General features: G+C 41.1%; 1 protein-coding gene across 1 annotated transcript; it reads left to right on the forward strand.

Moving 5' to 3' along the window:
• The first annotated feature begins 14,740 nt into the window (after nucleotides 1–14,740).
• On the forward strand, nucleotides 14,741–16,668 carry LOC111912727 (uncharacterized). The gene is made up of 2 exons (XM_023908460.3): nucleotides 14,741–15,690; nucleotides 15,821–16,668. Exons 1-2 carry the CDS (start codon nucleotides 15,033–15,035, stop codon nucleotides 16,450–16,452), a joined length of 1,290 nt encoding a protein of 429 aa, XP_023764228.1. The 5' UTR covers nucleotides 14,741–15,032; the 3' UTR covers nucleotides 16,453–16,668.
• Nucleotides 16,669–20,150: the final 3,482 nt, after the last annotated feature.

Here is a 20,150-nt window from a genome sequence, read left to right on the forward strand (position 1 = left end):
TCATGCACTTCGGGTCTACTGTGTGACTGGTCCGCCGCACCGGACAAAAGTCCACCTGGTCCACCCTCCGAGTCTAGCCATATACCTCGAGTCTGCAGTGGGATTGGTCCGCCCGCACCGAGCCATCAATCCACATGGTCCACTCTCCGAATCTAACCACATACATCGAGTCTGCAGTGTGATTGGTCCGCCAGCTCCGGGCCTTCAATCCACCTGGTCCACTCTCTGAGTCTACAGTATGATTGGTCCACCCGCACCGGGCCTTCAGTCGGCCTGGTCCACTCTCTAAGCCTTGGCACGTCTGGTCCGCCCTCTTGGGGCCTACAGCCTATCCGGACCGCTCGTTGGGCCTTCGGGACAACCGGTCCGCCCTGGGTATCTTGGCCTACAGCACAAAGCAGGACCCGCCTCAACCCAACTCCAGTCCAAACAACCATGTGCACATAAACATACAATCATATAGCAATTCACAGTCAACAAGCCGATCAAACAGATCACATAACATATCATCATCCTAACCAGGATACCGACCTAACCGGTCACTAGCATAGCATCACCCTACATCTCAGAATACCGATCTCAATCAGGTCTCTAACATATACCATCCTAGCTACCAGGATGAAAACATATCAAAGCAATAACATAAAGACAAATACACGGATCTCAATCCGATAAGGGCCGGCCTTGGTGCCTTAGACCCTGTTGATATAGTGAGGATAACTCACCTCGAAACTGCCGACTGAACAGATAACCCAAGCTGCTCCGATCACTGATACGATCTCCACCACTGGACAACCACCAAGGCACTGAACTCAAAACAATATCCAACAATTACCAAAATGCCCCTAGAAACCACTGGTCAACCCTTGGCCAAAGTCAACCCCTGACTAACTCTACTCGCCGAGTCAACCCGATGACTTACCGAGTCACTCACTTAACTCGGCGGGTCACTCTCTAGACTCACAGTCTCGGGACAACTCGACTCGACTCGTCAAGTCTGTTCATGGACTCGGCGAGTCCAATCCATGCTCAACTTCAAATGGCTTCCTGAGGTCAGATATGATGCTCTACTCAATAGATCTATCCTTTCTAGTCCCATAATCACGAAAAGTTCGAAGCTTGATGCCCATGCAAAGGCTCCAAGGTTCTATTTGAAGAAATGACCTCTAATATGTCATCCTAAGTTCATATTCACCAACAATCCTCATGAAGCTCAAAGGGGGTAAGGTCTCTGGACCTCTATGGATCCAGATCCAAGACAATAATATGGGACATCCCCAAAATCTCGGCCAGAAAAGACCGATTTCATTTATGCTTTTTAAACATTTTCAGAGTAAATCCTTTTAATTTTAAAAGAGATGCGGAATTTGTTCCCAAAAACAAAGTATGATAAAAGAGATATTTATCGAAACATTTCATAAAGAAATATGATTTCATTTCATAATCAAAAGTCGGGATGTCATGTTCCGATATAGATCATAAAGAATAAACGATAACATTACAAGTCGTTCAACAAATATATATACATATACAGACTTGTAAACAAAAACAACTTGATGATTCGCCCATCTTAAGCTCTTGCGCCACTTCCTGTAATACAAATAACTGAGTGGGTCAGGCTTGGGAGCCTGGTGAGCATATAGGTTTTCAACCCACAATAATTATATTTAATTTCAACAATCCACAATAAAACCCGATTACCCATTCCCATTATCCTCACTTTACGTCCCTAAAATAACTTCTATTATAAGGAACCTAATTCAGGATTTTCATCGGGACGGACATTACTGCAGAGGGGCTTCCTCAACAATAAGTGCCCTAAAGGCAACCATGTGGGGGATAGAGTACACCGGTGAACACGTCGTTCACAACACCTACAGGTAATGAGCCTGCTAGTGTTCCACAGGATAGTCTAGAATAGTCCGTGGTCGTCATCCATACTCTGCTGAATGACTAGAATAACACCAATAACACCGAGGCCTCTCATCTGTCTATTTCACACCAATTATCTACCCATGTTCTACCCAACATATTAGTAGATAAAAATATACACTTTTATACATTGTTTAAAAACCTGTATAGCATGCTTTAATCAATACATATTCCACATAACAGATGAGGCATACACACATAACACGTATTTCATAAAGAATATATCAGATCTATGAGATAGAAGAGAGTGAATATACATTCACACATATAACCACAAAATATTTACACGTAGCACGTATTTTATATTAAATACTTCATAATATTGCGTTGGAAAGAAAATGACTACACACTCACTTCCCGTATTCTTGAATACATTCAACGATTACTTGTATAACATCGTGTATTGAAAAGGGACTATACACTCACTTGATCGGAAGACGATCGGGCAGCACTACGGCTTGCAGAAGTAGTGTCTCTACGTAGATCTGGAAGATCTTCACAAAAACCGGGCTCCTCGCGGGCAGGGCTTCGGCTCGGGAATAACACTCTTCGGGATCCTCGGGGCTTCGGATCTTGCTTCGGGGCTCAGGAATGATACCGGGGCTTCGGGATATGATTGGCACGTAAATCGAGGCAAAACTTAGAGAGAGGGAAGAGTTTCAACAAGAGAAAATGGCTGATTTCGAGTTCTATTTATAGGCTGAGGGTCTGGGATTACGCGGGGCGTAATCTCAAATTACGCGGGGCGTACTCGAGTTACGCGGGGCGTACTTTGACGTCACTGCGTGCGTCGACTGGTGGCACTCGAGTATTGGTCAGACAAGTTGCATCCGACTGAGTACGCTGGGCGTACTCAAATTACGCTGGGCGTAATTGACTCGTCGAACTTCTAAATTGCGTAACTTTCGCATACGAGCTCCGTTTTTGACGTTCTTTATATCCACGCGAAGGTCAGACCATACTCTACAACTTTCATTTAGACTCCGTCGGCTAATTTTGACTTTTATTTTTATTATTTATTTTTAGAAGGCCGGGACAGAAAAACTTCGTTATAAATTCATAACTTCTTCGTCTGACGTCCGTTCTCGCCTAACTTTTCATCGTTTCGCTACTAACAACGAGATCTTCGATTCTCATTTAGATTGTTTCGGCTAAAAACCGCTCGATCTCAAATCGAGTATTCGGGCTGCATACTGCTAAGTCGAAACTTAGAAAAATCATAACTTCCTCATACGAAGTCAGATTTGGGCGTTCCTTTTATGCACGCTCTCGGTTTAACGAAATCTACGATTTTCGTTTAGATCGCTAAGGCTAAATATCGCTCTATCTTAAATTCATATTTTACGTCACTCGGCGTCGTGCCGGTTCTGTCGCGAAACTTCGACAGGTCATAACTTCTTCGTTATAACTCGGATTTTGGCATTCCTTATATCTCCGGAATCCTTGTTTCAACCACTACAACTTTATGCAAAGATATCGGGCTTATCTCACACATTAATTTTGACGCTTATTTTATTCTTAATTTAATTATATCACATAATTAAGCAAATAAACACATAACTCACATAATTCACAAATTCACAAATAATACATTTTTATTATTTCAAATTGGGGTTACAAAGGTTAACCTAGACTATTACATTGCTAAAAATGGAAAGCCCAGAAACACGGGCGTTACATAATACGAAAAGGAACCATATACTCAACAAAATCATCTACCAAAGGGTCTAGAAAACCCTAACTCTATAAACAATCACCAAAACAGAAGATAGATCGAGGTTATACCTCAAATAAGCACTTCCGAGCTCAGAATTCCTCCAAATAGCACCTCCTTCAGCCTCCTCTTGATCTTGATCACATTCTTCTTGCTAAACAAATGATAGAAAGATCAAATATGGCCTCTCCTTCCTCACAAACGATTTATCTCACTTAGGGTTTCTCTCAAGGGACTGGTAGTCACAATGGGAGGCTATGAGTGCCCTTAAATAGGTTCCAAAACCCGGGAATTAGGGTTTCAAATGCCAGCGTAGACTCGGCGATTCATAAGCCCGACTCGTCGAGTCTGGTCGCGGAGATTCGCGGAAACTTCCTCACCTACTCGACGAGTTGTGGCTCCAACTCGTCGAGTCCCTCCTTTTTCTTGAATAAATAATTAAAATTAAATCATACTCGAAACTCTGGATGTTGAAATTCTCCCCCACTAGAATCAGACTTCGCCCTCGAAGTCTTGCGCTGGAAACAGCTCGGGGTACTGCTCAATCATCTCCGACTCCACTTCCCACATCAGCTTGGATCCTTTTTTGTGCTGCCATTGGACCTGAACCAGAGGCACTTCCTTGTTCCTCAGAACATTTACCCTCCGATCTCGAATCGCAATCGGCTTCTCAATATAATTCAGACTCGTATCCACCTGGATATCCTCTAATGGAACCACTGCCGACTCATCAACGATACACTTCCTCAACTGGGACACGTGGAAGGTATCGTGAATCTGACTCAACTCTGCAGGCAGCTCTAAGCGGTAGGCTACCCTGCCTACTCTCGCGATCACCCTGAAAGGTCCAATATATCGGGGCCTCAGCTTGCCCCTCTTCCTGAATCGAATCACTCCTTTCCAAGGAGAGACCTTCAGGAGCACGAAGTCGCCGACCTGAAATTCAAGCTCGGACTGGCGCCTGTCCGCATAACTCTTCTGGCGACTCTGAGCGGTCAACAACCTCTGTCTGACCTGCTGTATCTGCTCTGTCGTCTGAAGCACGATCTCCGTACTACCCATCACACGTTGCCCTACCTCTCCCCAGCAGATGGGGGTCCGACACCTCCTCCCATACAACAGCTCAAAGGGTGGTATACCAATGCTCGAATGATGGCTGATGTTGTCGGAAAACTCTGCCAAGGGAAAATACGTGTCCCAACTCCCGCCGAAATCCAACACACATGCTCGGAGCATGTCCTCGAGCGTCTAAATCGTGCGCTCACTCTGCCCGTCAGTCTGTGGGTGGTATGCGGTACTAAGATGCAGCCTCGTACACAATTCCTCATGAAATTTCTTCTAGAATCTGGAAGTGAAACGCACATCTCAATCTGAGACAATCGAGATCGGCACTCCATGTCGTGATACCACCTCCCTTACGTACATCTCTACCAACCTCTCAACGGAAGAGCTCTCACTGATAGCAAGGAAATGAGCGCTCTTCGTCAACCTGTCTACAATCACCCAAATTGCATCGACGCCCCTCGTAGTCCTCGGCAATTTGGTGATAAAATCCATTGTAATATGTTCCCACTTCCACTCGGGAATCTCTAATGGCTGCAACTTACCATGTGGATGTTGGTGCTCGGCCTTAATCCTGCGACAGGACAAGCATCTCTCTACAAACCACGCGACATCCCTCTTCATATAGGGCCACCAATATTATCTCTTCAGGTCTAAATACATCTTAGTGGCCCCGGGATGGATCGAGAACCTCAATCGATGCACCTCCTCCATCAAAATGGTACGTGTTCCGCCCACAAACAATACCCAAATCCGACCCTGAAATGTCATAAGCCCCGGACTATCGGTACAAACTCGGATACTTTCCCGATAACCCTTTCTCTCTTACGGCTCTCTGGTCTCACGGCCTCAACCTGGGCCCCACGAATGGTGTCCAACACCGGAGTCATCACTGTCAATATCAAGAAAACCTCTCGCATCGGGGCGCTCTCCGCCCTAAGCCTCAGGGCATCGGCTACAATATTAGCCTTGCCCGGATGGTACAGGATCTCATAGTCATAATCCTTTACCACGTCCAACCATCTCCTCTTTCGCATATTCATGTTGGGCTGATCCATCAAGTACTTCAGGCTCTTGTGATCCGTGTATATGGTACACCGGACCCCATACAGATAGTGATGCTAGATCTTGAGGGAGAACACTACTGCCCCCAACTCTAGATCATGGGTGGGATACCTCGTCTCATGAGGCTTCAGCTGCCTCTATGCGTATGCTATCACATGCCCCCTCTGCATAAGCACTGCTCCCAACCCTGATATCGATGCATCACAGTACACTACAAAATCCTCCATCCCTTCCGGGAGTGCGAGCATCGGAGCTTCGCACAATATCTGGTGAAGTGTCTCAAATGAGGCATGCTGCTCCGGACGCCATGAAAAAGCAACCCCCTTCCGGGTCAACTTGGTGAGTGGTACGGCGATCTTAGAGAAATCCCTGATAAATCTCCTATAATAACCAGCCAACCCAAGGAAACTCCTAATCTCGGTAGGTGACCTCGGCACCTCCCAACTCATCACCTCCTCGATCTTTGCCGGATCGACTAATATTCCCTTCTGGTTAACGAGGTGCCCTAGGAACTGGACCTCTCGTAACCAAAAATCACACTTGGAGAATTTTGCGTAAAGCCTCTCCGATCTCAGAACTCCGAGGATCTCCCTCAAACGCTCCTCATGTTGCTCTCTAGATCTTGAATACACCAAGATATCGTCAATGAATACGATCACCGAACAATCCAACATCGGCCGGCACACCCTGTTCATGAGGTCCATGAACGCAGCTGGTGCATTGGTGAGCCCGAAAGGCATCACCACGAACTCGTAATGCCCATAACGAGTCCTGAACACTGTCTTCTGGATATCTTCATCCTGAACCCTCATCTGGTGATATCCCGACCTCAAGTCTATCTTGGAGAACCAAGACGCTCCCTACAACTGATCGAACAGATCGTCGATCCTCGATAACGGATAACGGTTCTTGACCGTCAACTTGTTCAACTCCCGGTAATCAATACACATCCGGTGTGAACCATCCTTCTTCTTGAAAAAAAGGATCGGCGCTCCCCAAGGTGAGCTACTCGGTCAAATAAACCCCTTCCCCAGCAGCTCCTGAAGCTGCAAGGATAACTCTTGCATCTCAGGCGGCGCGAGACGATAAGGCGCCTTGGCGATAGGTGCTGCTCCCGGAACCAAATCGATACGGAACTCCACTTGCCTCTCGGGAGGCACACCCGTCAATTCCTCGGGAAAAACATCCGGAAACTCGCACACTATCGGAACCTCATCAATCGAACTTGGCCTCCCAGCGGCCACTCGCGTGTCCATCACATAGGCTACGAATCCGCTGCAACCCCACTGCAAACTCTGCCTTGCCCTGGAAGCCGAACAAAATGCTGACCCACATCGATTTCCCTCGCCGTACACCGTAAGTACTCCCCCACTGGGGTCTCATATCGTCACCAACTGACGCTTGCAGTCTATGATAGCTCCAAATCGGCTCAACCAATCCATGCCCACTATAACACACACGTCCACCATCGCAATCGGGACCAGATCTATCGGGAGCTCCACACCGAAGATCTCAAGTATACATCCTTGAATCACATCCGTAGCAAACACCGCCCGTTCGTCAGCTATGGAAACTCGCAGAGGTCGAATCAACACCTCTTGACAGATACTAATGTGCTGACTAAATGCCAAGGAAACAAATGACCGACTCGCACCCGAGTCAAATAATACCAAAGCAGGCACAAAACTCACAAGAAAAGTACCTACGCATATCATCATATAAGCACAATATCTCAACTCAAATAAAAGATAAATACATAATACATACCAGCCACAACATTGGGTGCTGCGCGGACCTCCTCTGCAGTCAACTGGAAAGCTCTCCCATGAGCCTTTGGTGCCTCGGCCTTCGCTGGCCGAACCTCGTTAGCCCTAGCAGCAGGCGCAGATCCCTGCGCTGATCCCTAAAGTAGCTGAGGGCACTCAGCCTTCCGATGGCCGGTCTGGTTGCAATGGAAGCAAACCGAAAATCCCTTCGGGCAATCCCTCGCGATATGCCCCTCCTTCCCGCACTTGTAGCATACTCCTGCCCGGCACGACCCCTCGTGACTCTTGCCGCACTTCCCACAAGTGCGGCCCTTCGCGCTCCCATATCTCGAATCAGCGGGTCTGGCCCGCTTGGCTGCTGGCTGAGACTGAGTCGGCTGCTGATCCATCCTCTATGACTCAGCCTCCTCCCTGGCCTGAGTCTCCAACTCAATCTCCCTCTTCCGGGCATTTGCTTGGAGCTCAGCAAATGTCCGGTAAGTCGATTTCGCCACGAATTCCCAAATATCTCTCCTCAGAACACCCAAATACCGGCTCATGCGAGCCTGCTCAGAAGACACCTGCTCAAGGCAAAACATCGCCCTCTCATGAAACTTCCTGGTGATAACCGTAACAGAATCAGTAGCCTGCTTGAGGGTCAAGAATTCCTGAATCAATCGTTCCCTCTCCACCAGGAGAACATACTCGTCTCTGAATATGACGGTGAATCTCTCCCAAGTCACCTCAGAAATCTCTGCTAGAGTGAAGCTCGTCATCACGAACTTCCACCAATCCTTCGCTCCCAAGCGGAGCTGGTTCAGGGCGAACCGTACCCTCAAGTGCTCTGGACAAGAACACGTATAGAAACATCCCTTGATGTCAAAGATCCATCTCATCGCAGCAATCGGGTCCTGCGTCCCATCGAACTCTGGTGGCTTTGTGTTGCTGAACTCCCGAAACAACAACGAGTCACCTCCCTGAGGTCTGGCAGCAGCAACAGCAGCAGCCGCAGCCTCAGTCACTGCTGCATACCGCTCGTCAAAGGTCTCAATCAATGTGGTCTTGATGTCCCCGAACATCTCTGGAATCTCAGCCTAGATGGCAGCAGCCACCTCCTCATGAATCAATCGACGGATCTCTTCGTCGCTGACACCACTGCTCTCAGGTGTGTGTCGTGTCCCAACCATGATGCCTCTGAAATACAACATATAAATATCAGAGACTCGATCGAGCATACTTGCACTCGATAACGCAACCCTACTCGACCTCCAATATCCAAAGGATTCTTACTTGGACTGCTCACTGATCCGGTGTCTTCAGTAGTACATGCCCTATACTACTGACCATACTGCATCATCATTCACCCCAAGTCCTCCTCCTTGGATCCCGGATCACAAGTACTCTACTCTCGCTATGCATTGGCTATCCTCCAATAGACCTCTCATGAGCTCCTAACTACTACCTACTCGCTCTCAAGGCATCTCATAGCAGCAGTAACCTCATAGGCTAAGGCATCACAAATCAGGCCAATCTAATCCTAATATGAATACCTAGCCTACTCTAGCATGCATAACATAGCATATCTCATAACACATAATGTAAGGGTATTTTGGGGATTCACCGTTTGGGCGTTGGCTGATTGTACACAATGCTTCTTTCCATCTCTTTCATATTCCTTTACTTTTAAAAAAATTGTTGGTTTTATAATTTTTTTTTTCAAATCCTCAGTTTGAGTTCAAATACACCCGAAGGTGAATCCGAATCCCTCAAACCAAGGCTCTGATACCAACTTGTAACACCGTAACAAAAAGGTAGCATTGAAGATGTAATCGTCTCACGGATTGACAACTAAGTTTGTATTAAAGTGATAGTTTTGTATGCAATGTTTATCCTCTTTCACAATGTTTGACAAAGCATAAATCATATGTTCTTTGAATGCATAAAATGGTTTAAAAGGGATGGCTACCCTGAATACTATGCATTTTGTATAAATCTAGTGCATGCAAGGTATAACAAGAGTTTTCACGTTTTCACTCGGGATTAACCGGGTGTTTACTTGTATTCTCCCCCGAAATGTATTAAATGTAACACCATAAAAATTCAACCAATTTTTCACTTTGCAAAAACGTAATAATTCATAGTAAAAATCAAAATGTATCTCAACTCATAAACATCCATCTCAAAATATAAGTATCCAAAAACATTTCCCCGGAATCTCATCAGAATACTCCAACAATGTGTACAATCAAGCCGACGCCTTCCCGCGATCCTCGCTGGTACCTGAAACACATTTCACACAACACGGTAAGCATAAATGCTTAGTGAGTTCCCCAAAATACCACATACATCACATACGCCACTCAAGGCTACAATATGACCCTCTGGTCGATGTGTCTCAGCGGAACCCTCCAGTTCTGTATCATTGGGCCCTCTGACCCGGTCTGTCTCGTCGGACTCTCCGACCCGGTCTATATCATTGGACCCTCCGGTCTGGTCTATATCACATCGCATACATATATCACAAACACATATACACAAATAGCACATAACATATAAGACCCTCCGGTCTGCTCATGGTTACCACACTAGGTAATGTATAGTGAGAAGACTCACCTCAGGAATGTCTCAGGAAATCACAACTCGGTATCTCTGAACCTCGAAACAACAACCTAGCCCCGCCTAATCACATAAAGTAATTATTTCAATCATTAACGGCTCTCAAGGCTACACTACACCCCTTTCTACAATCCCACAGAAGGGTAAAAGACCATTTTACCCCTTCCTGATCCAAAAGTACAATTGTTGACCAAAACCCTAAAAGTCAACGAAGTTAACGGTTAACCTTGACCAACTCACAGTCTAGACTCACAGTCTAGGGACAACTCGACTCAACTCGTCGAGTCTGTTCATGGACTCGGCGAGTCCAATCCATGCTCAACTTCAAATGGCTTCCTGAGGTCAGATATGATGCTCTACTCAATAGATCTATCCTTTCTAGTCCCATAATCACGAAAAGTTCGAAGCTTGATGCCCATGCAAAGGCTCCAAGGTTCTATTTGAAGAAATGACCTCTAATATGTCATCCTAAGTTCATATTCACCAACAATCCTCATGAAGCTCAAAGGGGGTAAGGTCTCTGGACCTCTATGGATCCAGATCCAAGACCATAATACAAAAAGGAACCATATACTCAACAAAATCATCTACCAAAGGGTCTAGAAAACCCTAACTCTATAAACAATCACCAAAACAGAAGATATATCGAGGTTATACCTCAAATAAGCACTCCTGAGCTCAGAATTCCTCCAAATAGCACCTCCTCCAGCCTCCTCTTGATCTTGATCACCTTCTTCTTACTAAACAAATGATAAAAAGATCAAATATGGCCTCTCCTTCCTCACAAACGGTTTAGCTCACTTAGGGTTTCTCTTAAGGGACTGGTAGTCGCAATGGGAGGCTATGAGTGCCCTTAAATAGGTTCCAAAACCCGGGAATTAGAGTTTCAAATGCCAGCGCAGAATCAGCGATTCATAAGCCCGACTCGTTGAGTCTGGTCGCGGAGATTCGTGGAAACTTCCTCACTTACTTGACGAGTCGTGGCTCCAACTCGTCGAGTCCCTCCTTTTTCTTGAATAAATAATTAAAATTAAATCATACCCGAAACTCTAGATGTTACATTAAAAGTAAATTATAAAGTATTTGAAGGTGTATAAAGGGGGTATGAACTCACTTGATTGAAGTGGTTGTTTTGAAGTAGTCGAGAGGAGAATCGAGCAGAACTTCGACTAGAAAGTGTTGAAATCTCGGGATCCTCGGGGATCTCGGGAGTGTGGAACTTCCTTCGGAACTCGAGTATGAAAAACCGGGTCTTCGGGAAGGCTTATCGAGGTAATCACGCAGAGTAACAACACTTAGAAGGAAAGAAATGAGCACCAAACCCGACACCCTTAAGCTTCTATTTATAGGGGCTGATTTAGGGTCTCACGTCGTGAGTTTGGGTTGCTCACGTCGTGAGGCTTAGTCAGCATGATCCTCTTCGACGAGTTGACATGGATGACACCCTGGAACCCATCAATCACGAGCTCACATCGTGAGCATGGTCCCCTCACATCGTGAGGCTGAGTCAGCCTCGGATTTTGTGTCCCGAACTTGTAAAATCCGTAACTTTTGCGTACGAGCTCCGATTTCGACGTTCTTTATATGCACGCGTAGGTGTGAAAAGGCTCTACAACTCTCGTATAGACTCTGTCGGCTAATTTTGAATTTATTTTTATTATATTATTTTTAACAGGTCGGGCCTGGAAAAGTCCGTTTAAATCCCATAACTCCTTCATCTGTGGTCCATTTTCGTCAGACTTTTTACTGTTGTACTCCTATTTTTATTATATTATTTTAATTGAGTTTTGTCTGTTTTGGTGAAGAAGGAATCCATTAAATGAGCATTAGTGAGCTTGGAGCTTGAGGATCCAGAACTTCCATCCTATTTGCAAGCCTCAGAAGGTATAAAGCTTGAACCTTTATGATTCCTTGGTTTAGGTCTAGGTTAACTTGGAGTTTTCATGCTTTTGTTCCCATGGTTTTGGTTATTGTGAGTAAAAGCTTTCCAGAGCTTGTGATTGTCATATCTTGTCATTTATAGGGATTCTAAGTCATAAAAATGGGATCTTGATGGTTAGTTTTTCACCCATGCAAGGGTTTGGAGTCATTAGAGAATGTTAAGGAACCTGGGTTTGGTTTTGGACTCCATTAAGCCATGCAAAGTCATAAAGTCAGGAACTTTATTACTTTAGACATCCATTAGGTGCCGATCTGAGAGTTGGACGTGTGGTCTTAAGGTATTAAGGACTCAAATTGGATTTTGGCAGTTGCTTGAGTACGTAGGGCATAACCACTGAGTATGCACTGCATAACGGTTTTGCCCCGTTTGTTTTCTGTGGAATTTCGGTACGCATGGCTTACTCCCAGAAGGGGAAATGGGTCATTTTTTAGGGCTTGGGCCATGTTTGGTTGTGGCTAGCTTGGAAGGGGTAGAATTATCTTTTACCACAGAGAGAGAGAGAGAGAGAGAGAGAGAGAGAGAGTGTGTGTGTGTGTGTGTGTGTGTTTTGGACCCTTGATTATGATTATTACCCTAATTCTTAATTAAGGTTGGTTTTGATATGTTCAGTGTGAGGAGCCTTCGTAGCAGCAACGTGTGTGTGAGATTTGGCTATCTTCTGATTGAGGTGAGTCTTTTCACTCTACTCGTAGGTCGAAGGCACAAATACCGGCCTACTAGATTACGTTTGTAGGATGATAGCTGTCTTTGTGACACTTTCTCAAATGCTTGTATGTGCTTGTTGTCTTTGTGAATCTTGCCGACATGACTGCTTGCTTAGTTGTAGGGGTGAAATAGACTCGTTTGGTTGAAAAATACCAATTAAGTCGGAAAGGACTCGGGAGGTAAAATAGACTTGAGGGTGAAATGGTCGCGAGGTGAAATAGACCCGCTCGGTTGGAAAATACCGATTGAGTTGGAAGGGACCCGGAGGCGAAATAAATATGTTATTGTGTTGTGCCGATATGTATGAATGTATGCAGTATTTTTGGGGAACTCATTAAGCTTCGTGCTTACGGTTTTATGTTTATGGTTTCAAGTGATTTTAGTTCTAAAGGGAAGGACTCGACGTGACTGTACAACATTCCCTAGAGTTTTTCGCATTGGCTATTTCTGACTTATACCCTAATGTAAAATTTTAATTGATATTGGTTGGATTTGGAATTAGTGTTTGTATGACTTTATGTTTTAAAACAAAATTTTTTATAAATTTTTGGGACATTACATTAGCGATTTACGACCGTTATAAACTATTTTTATCCAAACAATTTTTTTAGTTTATAACAATATGAAACCACTAATAAACTACCTAAATAAAGTTAGCCAAACACCGCCTAATTAAATAATGTTTAAATGACACCAAACCATAAAAGGAGTTTTGATGTTTTGTCTTTAACATGCTAATTGTCGCAACCAATAGAAATCGATGGTGTAATTTTGTCTTTTAATTATTTGATCAAAGTCTATGATAATTATATATCGTTAATGCATAATACGAAGAAAGAGGTGCATGACTCAACAAACTTCAAAAAGTAGGAATGCACCCTTGAAATATAACCTAATTACCAGTTTGGGTTAAAACACATTCAATGGGTAACATGTGCAAAACTTTGATAGATTAGTGATTAGTGTTAACATATAATTAATTAATCATCGTTTTGGTACAACGACTCCTCATTTAACTTGTGGCCTAACGAGTACGACACAAGTGTTTTAACAGTTTTATGTTATAAAAATCTTCCTATATTTATATGTAAAACAAAACTAAAAGCAATCATGTCTTTTCAATCTTTCCAAAATTACATTTATTAATTAATTGGATGTTACAAGTTTATATCTTTTCTTGTAACAACTTTTTCGTTTATTTACGTTTTTAGTTTTTATTTTATAGATTTTGTTTCTAAGAATGAAGTTTAGTAGTTAATTGAACGAGAAGGTTCATGATTAAAACTTTAACACATCTAAAATATTATTTGTGTTTTACTATTGGTTAGTCGACATATTGATGTGAACCAATTAGACGATGAAATTTTCTATTTTTGTTTATTTTATAAATCTGAGTGGGTATTAATTTTTTGATTCCTTTTGTTTGTTCTAAAACAACATATATTATTAATACAACTTTACAAAATAAATAAATAATTACACTTACAAAACAGTTCAAGTATGAACCTTATATCTTCCGTATTCATATAAGACCAAAATATCTTCTGATTAATATATAAGAAAATACCAAATACAATTGTTTACGTACATGTATTTCGATTATTTATTTATTTATTTATTTATTTCGACTTATCATTAAAAATACATTAAACCACCGAACTAAAAAGCATCAGAATCATCACGTTTTCTTCTATACACATGCATCATGGTGATCGGTTTCCATTTCATAAATTCTTGGCGTTTTAAAATTTATTTTAAACATTAAATACAAAATTATTATTTTTAGATAATATGACATATCTATGTTGAAAAAAACGGAAAAATGAACCACGATTTAGACTAAAAAAAGCCAAAAAGCATGTGACAATTAACTCACACTGGTACATATCATATCTATATGACTACATAAATAGATCAAATTCCAGTTTCTGTATTTCTGAATACATTATTTCCTAAAAATATTCCATTTAATTTTGAAAATTAAAATGTTTCATTTAATTTATAGGTCGCTCGTGAATGCCTTTCTCTTCTATTTCATAGCTGTCAGAAAATCTTTATTTTCAATTGAACAGAATTACTTGTCATTTATTGATGCCACTCAACTTCTCCTTCTTCAACTTCAAACCTCTTAATTTCATTTTCTTGATTTTTAATTTTATCAAAAGTTCTCAGCTTTTTGGAAATGGGTACAAAAAGTTTTTGCTTTTAAAAAGTTCAGAAAAGGGGGAAGCTTGAAGGAGAATAAGAAGATATGCCAACAGTTTGGTTTTCCTTGAAGAAATCTCTCCACTGCAAATCGGAGCCATCGGAGGTCCATGACCCGAAATCCAAGAAACAACTCGCAACAATCTTGACCCGAAAACCAGGTCGGTCGGGTTGTTCAAGGTCCATCGCAAATCTCAAAGATGTCATCAATGGCGGCAGTAAGAGGCATTCAGAAAAGCCAGTGAGTTGTAGTCCTAGATCTATCGGAAGCAGCGAGTTTCTAAACCCAATTACCCATGAAGTTATTCTCAACGATTCAAGATGTGAGCTTAAAATCACCGGCTTCGGTGGCGGGTTTCACGATGTTAGCGGTGGCGCCGCCGCCGGTGGCGGCGGCGGCGATGGGTCTACTTTCGTGGGTACATTAATGCCGGGTACACCTGGTCCTGGTGGACACCCAACAATGCATACTTTCAAGAATCATCAAACACCTACAAGAAGAACGGTTTCATCATCAGACGGGAATGGAATCGCGAATTCCGGTAACTCAACAGGAAAGAATGGAATTGGAATCCCACAAAAACCTAGACCTTCAATGGAAACAGAATCTTATGGGTCTTCTGGCGCAGTCACGTGCCATAAGTGTGGTAAACAGTTTGGAAAGTGGGAAAATCTTGAAGCCCATCATCTCTCAAAACACGCAGGTAAATACTAAATCATTAAAATCAATCAAGATTCAATCTTTATGTTCTTGAATCGATAACTTTGTCTGAATCATGAAAAATGTACAGATTTTTAATGTATATTCTTGTTCTTTTTTTCTGTTTTTGCTAGTGACTGAACTTATGGAGGGTGATTCTTCTAGAAAGATCGTGGAAATCATCTGTCGATCGAGCTGGTTAAAGTCCGAGAACACTTCGGGTCGAATCGAGAAGGTTCTAAAAGTCCACAACATGCAAAAAACACTATCTAGATTCGAAGACTATCGAGAGTTAGTGAAAACGAAAGCTAGCAAACTACCAAAGAAACACCCACGTTGTTTAGCAGATGGGAATGAACTTTTAAGGTTTTATGGCACCACAATCTCCTGTTCTCTTGGAATCAACGGCCATTCTAGCCTTTGTATCTCCGATAAATGTTGTGTTTGTCGGATTATAAGAAATGGGTTTTCGACACCTAAGGAACTCAAGGGTGGTATTGGGGTTTTCACAACTTCGACTAGTGTTAGAGCTTTTGAATCGATAGAAGTTTGCGATGATAGTTTAGATACACGAAAAGCTTTAATGGTGTGTAGGGTGATTGCAGGGAGGGTTCATAGGCCACTAGAGAACATTCAAGAGATTTCAGGGCAATCGGGGTTTGATTCGTTGGCTGGGAAAGTTGGGGTTCATTCGAATATCGAGGATCTTTATTTGCTTAGCCCTAAAGCTCTTTTACCTTGCTTTGTGGTGATTTGTAGAGTCTAAAAACATGATTTATTGGAAAAAAAAAGGTTTTTGTTTTTGGTAAAGTTGTTGGTAAGGGTTTGTTTAGGTAGAATTGTGATGAATTTGGTTAGTCTTGAATAGTTTCCATATGTTTTTTGTTTATGAATTCGGTTATATTAGTACTGCATTCATAACAAGTTTTGAAAATGGGATCTTGATTGATTATTTACAAATATAACTTTTCTTTTCGATGTTTCTTTGTGTAAATGATAAAGAAATTAAGATGCTCTTTCATTGTCCTAGAAACATTCTATTTGTAAAATGTAAAGAAAATACTTATATATATTAAGGCCTTTCTCGAAGATCATGAAAAACTCTTTCAAGAGTTATTGACTTTATAGAGTAATATAGGGTGTAGATATTTAGTTATTAAATATTCTTTTATATAATTTATCATTAAACTCTTTGTAGACTCTTTGTAGCTGATAAAAACTATAAATATGATTGGATATTATAGTTTATGCTTGTTACTTTTACTTATTTGAAAAAGAAATATATTAAAGACTCTTTGTAGCTGATCAAAAAATATAAATATGTTTGGATATTATAGTTTATGCTTGTTATTTTACTTATCTGAAAAAGAAATATATTAAATGTTAAGTAGGGGATATGAGTAATGACTTGAAATAGTAATATATTATGTTTCATGTATACGTTTAACAATTAAATTATTTTAATACGTGATTTATCATTGAACTTTATTATAATTGTTCAAAAATTATTATTATTATGATCGGGTATTATGGATAATAATAATTTGGCATCCACGTGTCTGAGATAATCTAATACGTAATTGTGGAATTAATGTGTAAGCCATCTGATATGTATCGATACACATCTCTTGTGCAAATTAGATACATTCATTTGTAGGTTACAGGTTAACTTATTTCTAGGTAAGTGGTTTACATTTGGTTTTACATTAATAGGTACATAGTTTTATAAATAAGATACCACTCATTTGTGGTTCTTAACCTCATTTTTGGGATTAAATGAACATTATGATGGTGTCGCCACCTTGATCCAATAATAAACCCGCTACCACTCTTGTATGAGCCCCGATCAAAGTCGATTCTCAAAGAAACACACCAACAAAATGAACGACCGCTTCTAATTCCTCTCATTTGGAGCTTATGACAATTGACAACAAAACCGTGATCCTCGCCATCAAGTCTATGCCACTATTTGTTGTCGACATCAACTCCACCGCCTCTAACCATGGTCATGGTGGTTGTAACGACATATGTTGCTCTATGTTGATACAAGAAGCAATCCCTGCAGCCTTAAGAACCGAAGATAGAAGACAATAATGGAGACATAGTTGATATGAAATTCCCAAGGGAAAATGTCATATTAGCCCATCCAAAATTCCTGTTGAGTGTCAATGGCTATATTAATCTCAATCAAAGTTCATTTCCAAGGTATGTTCATCAACAAACTTTTTTGCTACTCTGATGGTATTCATCATGTGTTCGAGAATATCGATTTTGTTGATATGTCTTATACTAAATTTGTGGATTTTCTTGAACGATTCACATAAGAGAAGTGTGAGAAGCTTTATTATTGTCAACCTGATTTAGAAATCCTAGAAGGTTTAACCTTGATTTCTAACGAACTTCAATATTAAGAGTTTATAGATATTGCTTATCGATATGGAGTACAACTGCCTATTTACATGGACCATTTTGGTACTACTCTGCACGTAACTAAGGAAAATTGTTTTGTTATGTCAAATGTGCCAATCGAAACGAAAAATGGTATTTGACCTAACTAAGTTCATGAGTCCATAACAGAGCAACATAAAAGAAGTAACCTATGAAGGAGTAAGTAAGGCAAATGACAATGAGGATGCCACAGAAGGTGAAAATCCAAAAGATGATGAAAATGAAAATGTCCCAGATGTGAAAGGCAAACCAATGTTTAATGAAGCCATACCTTGGAAGAAGCAGTTGCCAATTCTAGGTATGAGGTTCACCAACCCTAAACAATTGAAATTCATGCTTTGTAATTATGTTGTAGCCAATGGGTATCAACTATACTATGAAAAGATGACAGTAAAAGGTTATTAGTTAAGTTTTGTGATAGTGAATGCACATTTAGGCTTTGGGATTCATCGATGAGTAAGGAGCACTCATTGCAAATCAAGTCCCTTATCAATGAGCATAATCGTGCTAGGAATTTTAAGTTAGGTTCAATTGGTAATTATAGATGGATTGGCAGTCATTTCACCAGGGAAGTTCTTGAGAATGAGAAACTCAATGTTAGGATGCTAAAATAGGAAGTAAAGACTAAAGTTGGCATATAGGTTAGTATGGGATAGTGTCTCATGTTGAAGGTACCATAGTGGAAAATTATGCAAAGTTATGTTCCTATGGTGAGGAGATAAGAAGGTCAAATCCATGGTCAACAGTCAAGTTGTATGTGAACTCTATGCCAGATGGGAAAACTTACTTTAGCAATATATATATATATATATATATATATATATATATGTGTGTGTGTGTGTGTGTGTGTATGTGTGTGTGTGTGTGTTTTAATGCACTAAAGCATGGTTGGAAAAGTGGATGTAGAGGGATTATAAACTTGGATGAGTTTTTTTTAAGGAATGTGTACTGGTCAATTATTACGTGCTTTTGGGAGGGATGGAAACAATCATATCTACCTAATAGGTTTGGGATATGGTTTGTGTAGAAAATAAAGAGAATTAGAAATGTTTTCTAGAACATCTACAAGAAGATCTGCACCTTAACTCTAGGTATGGTAAGACATTGATGTCAGATCAACATAAGTTATGTTTGTGTTCATTATGTTATGCTTTAGGTGTTTCATTTATGATCTAGTTGTAAGTGTCCTTATGATGTAACTGCAGGAGTTAATTGAAGCAGTGGATGATTTATTCCCAGACATAGAACATAGGCAATGTGGAAAGCATGCCCTGTCCAACTTCAAGAAGAAATTTCCTGGAGCTAAATATGAAGCATTTTTTTGGAAGGCTTGTAAGGCATCAACTGAACCGCTTTTCAATACTGCAATGAAATAGATTCAAATGATTACCCCTGCTACATATGTGCATCTTATTGGAAGGAACCTACAGTCATGGTCCAAAACATTCTTTCAAACAGAAAGGGGTGTAATGTTGTTGAGAATGGGTTGTCTGAAAGCTTTAACAATGTTATCTTGGATGCTAAGAAGAAACCAATTATTACTATGTTGGAGGATATCAGCCTATATGTGATGCAGAGGATGTGTAGTTTGAGACAAAAAGGTAATGGATGGGGATGTTTTAATGTATGTCGAAACATAAGGCTTGCCATAAACGAATTAAAGATCCAACAAAGATTTGTTCTTCTTTGTCACTCTTTTTTAACCATAGTATCTCATAGCAACTGTGTTTATGTGTAGGTATTGACAAATTCTTCCTAATGGACTGAATACCTTTGAAACAAGAAACTTAGGAGAGTCATAAGGTGTTGATTTGGAAAAGAAAACATGCACTTATAGGGTATGGCAACTAAATGGGCATGATTGTGTTCATTTAGTGTCGTCCATTTCTTATGTAAACAGAAATGTTGAGGCATTTATTGATCCTTTATATTGTGTTGCAATCTATATATATATATATATATATATATATATATATATATATATATATATATATATATATATATATATATGAACAC

This window comes from Lactuca sativa, chromosome 9, assembly GCF_002870075.4.
Source record: "Lactuca sativa cultivar Salinas chromosome 9, Lsat_Salinas_v11, whole genome shotgun sequence".
In the NCBI taxonomy this organism is placed as follows: domain Eukaryota; kingdom Viridiplantae; phylum Streptophyta; class Magnoliopsida; order Asterales; family Asteraceae; genus Lactuca; species Lactuca sativa.

Bases quoted from the DNA above. Each gene is read 5' to 3' on its own strand.
- LOC111912727 (XM_023908460.3), top strand. From the start codon at position 15,033: ATGCCAACAGTTTGGTTTTCCTTGAAGAAATCTCTCCACTGCAAATCG. The intron at 15,691-15,820 runs GTAAATACTAAA...TGTTTTTGCTAG, and splicing joins TCATCTCTCAAAACACGCAG to TGACTGAACTTATGGAGGGT.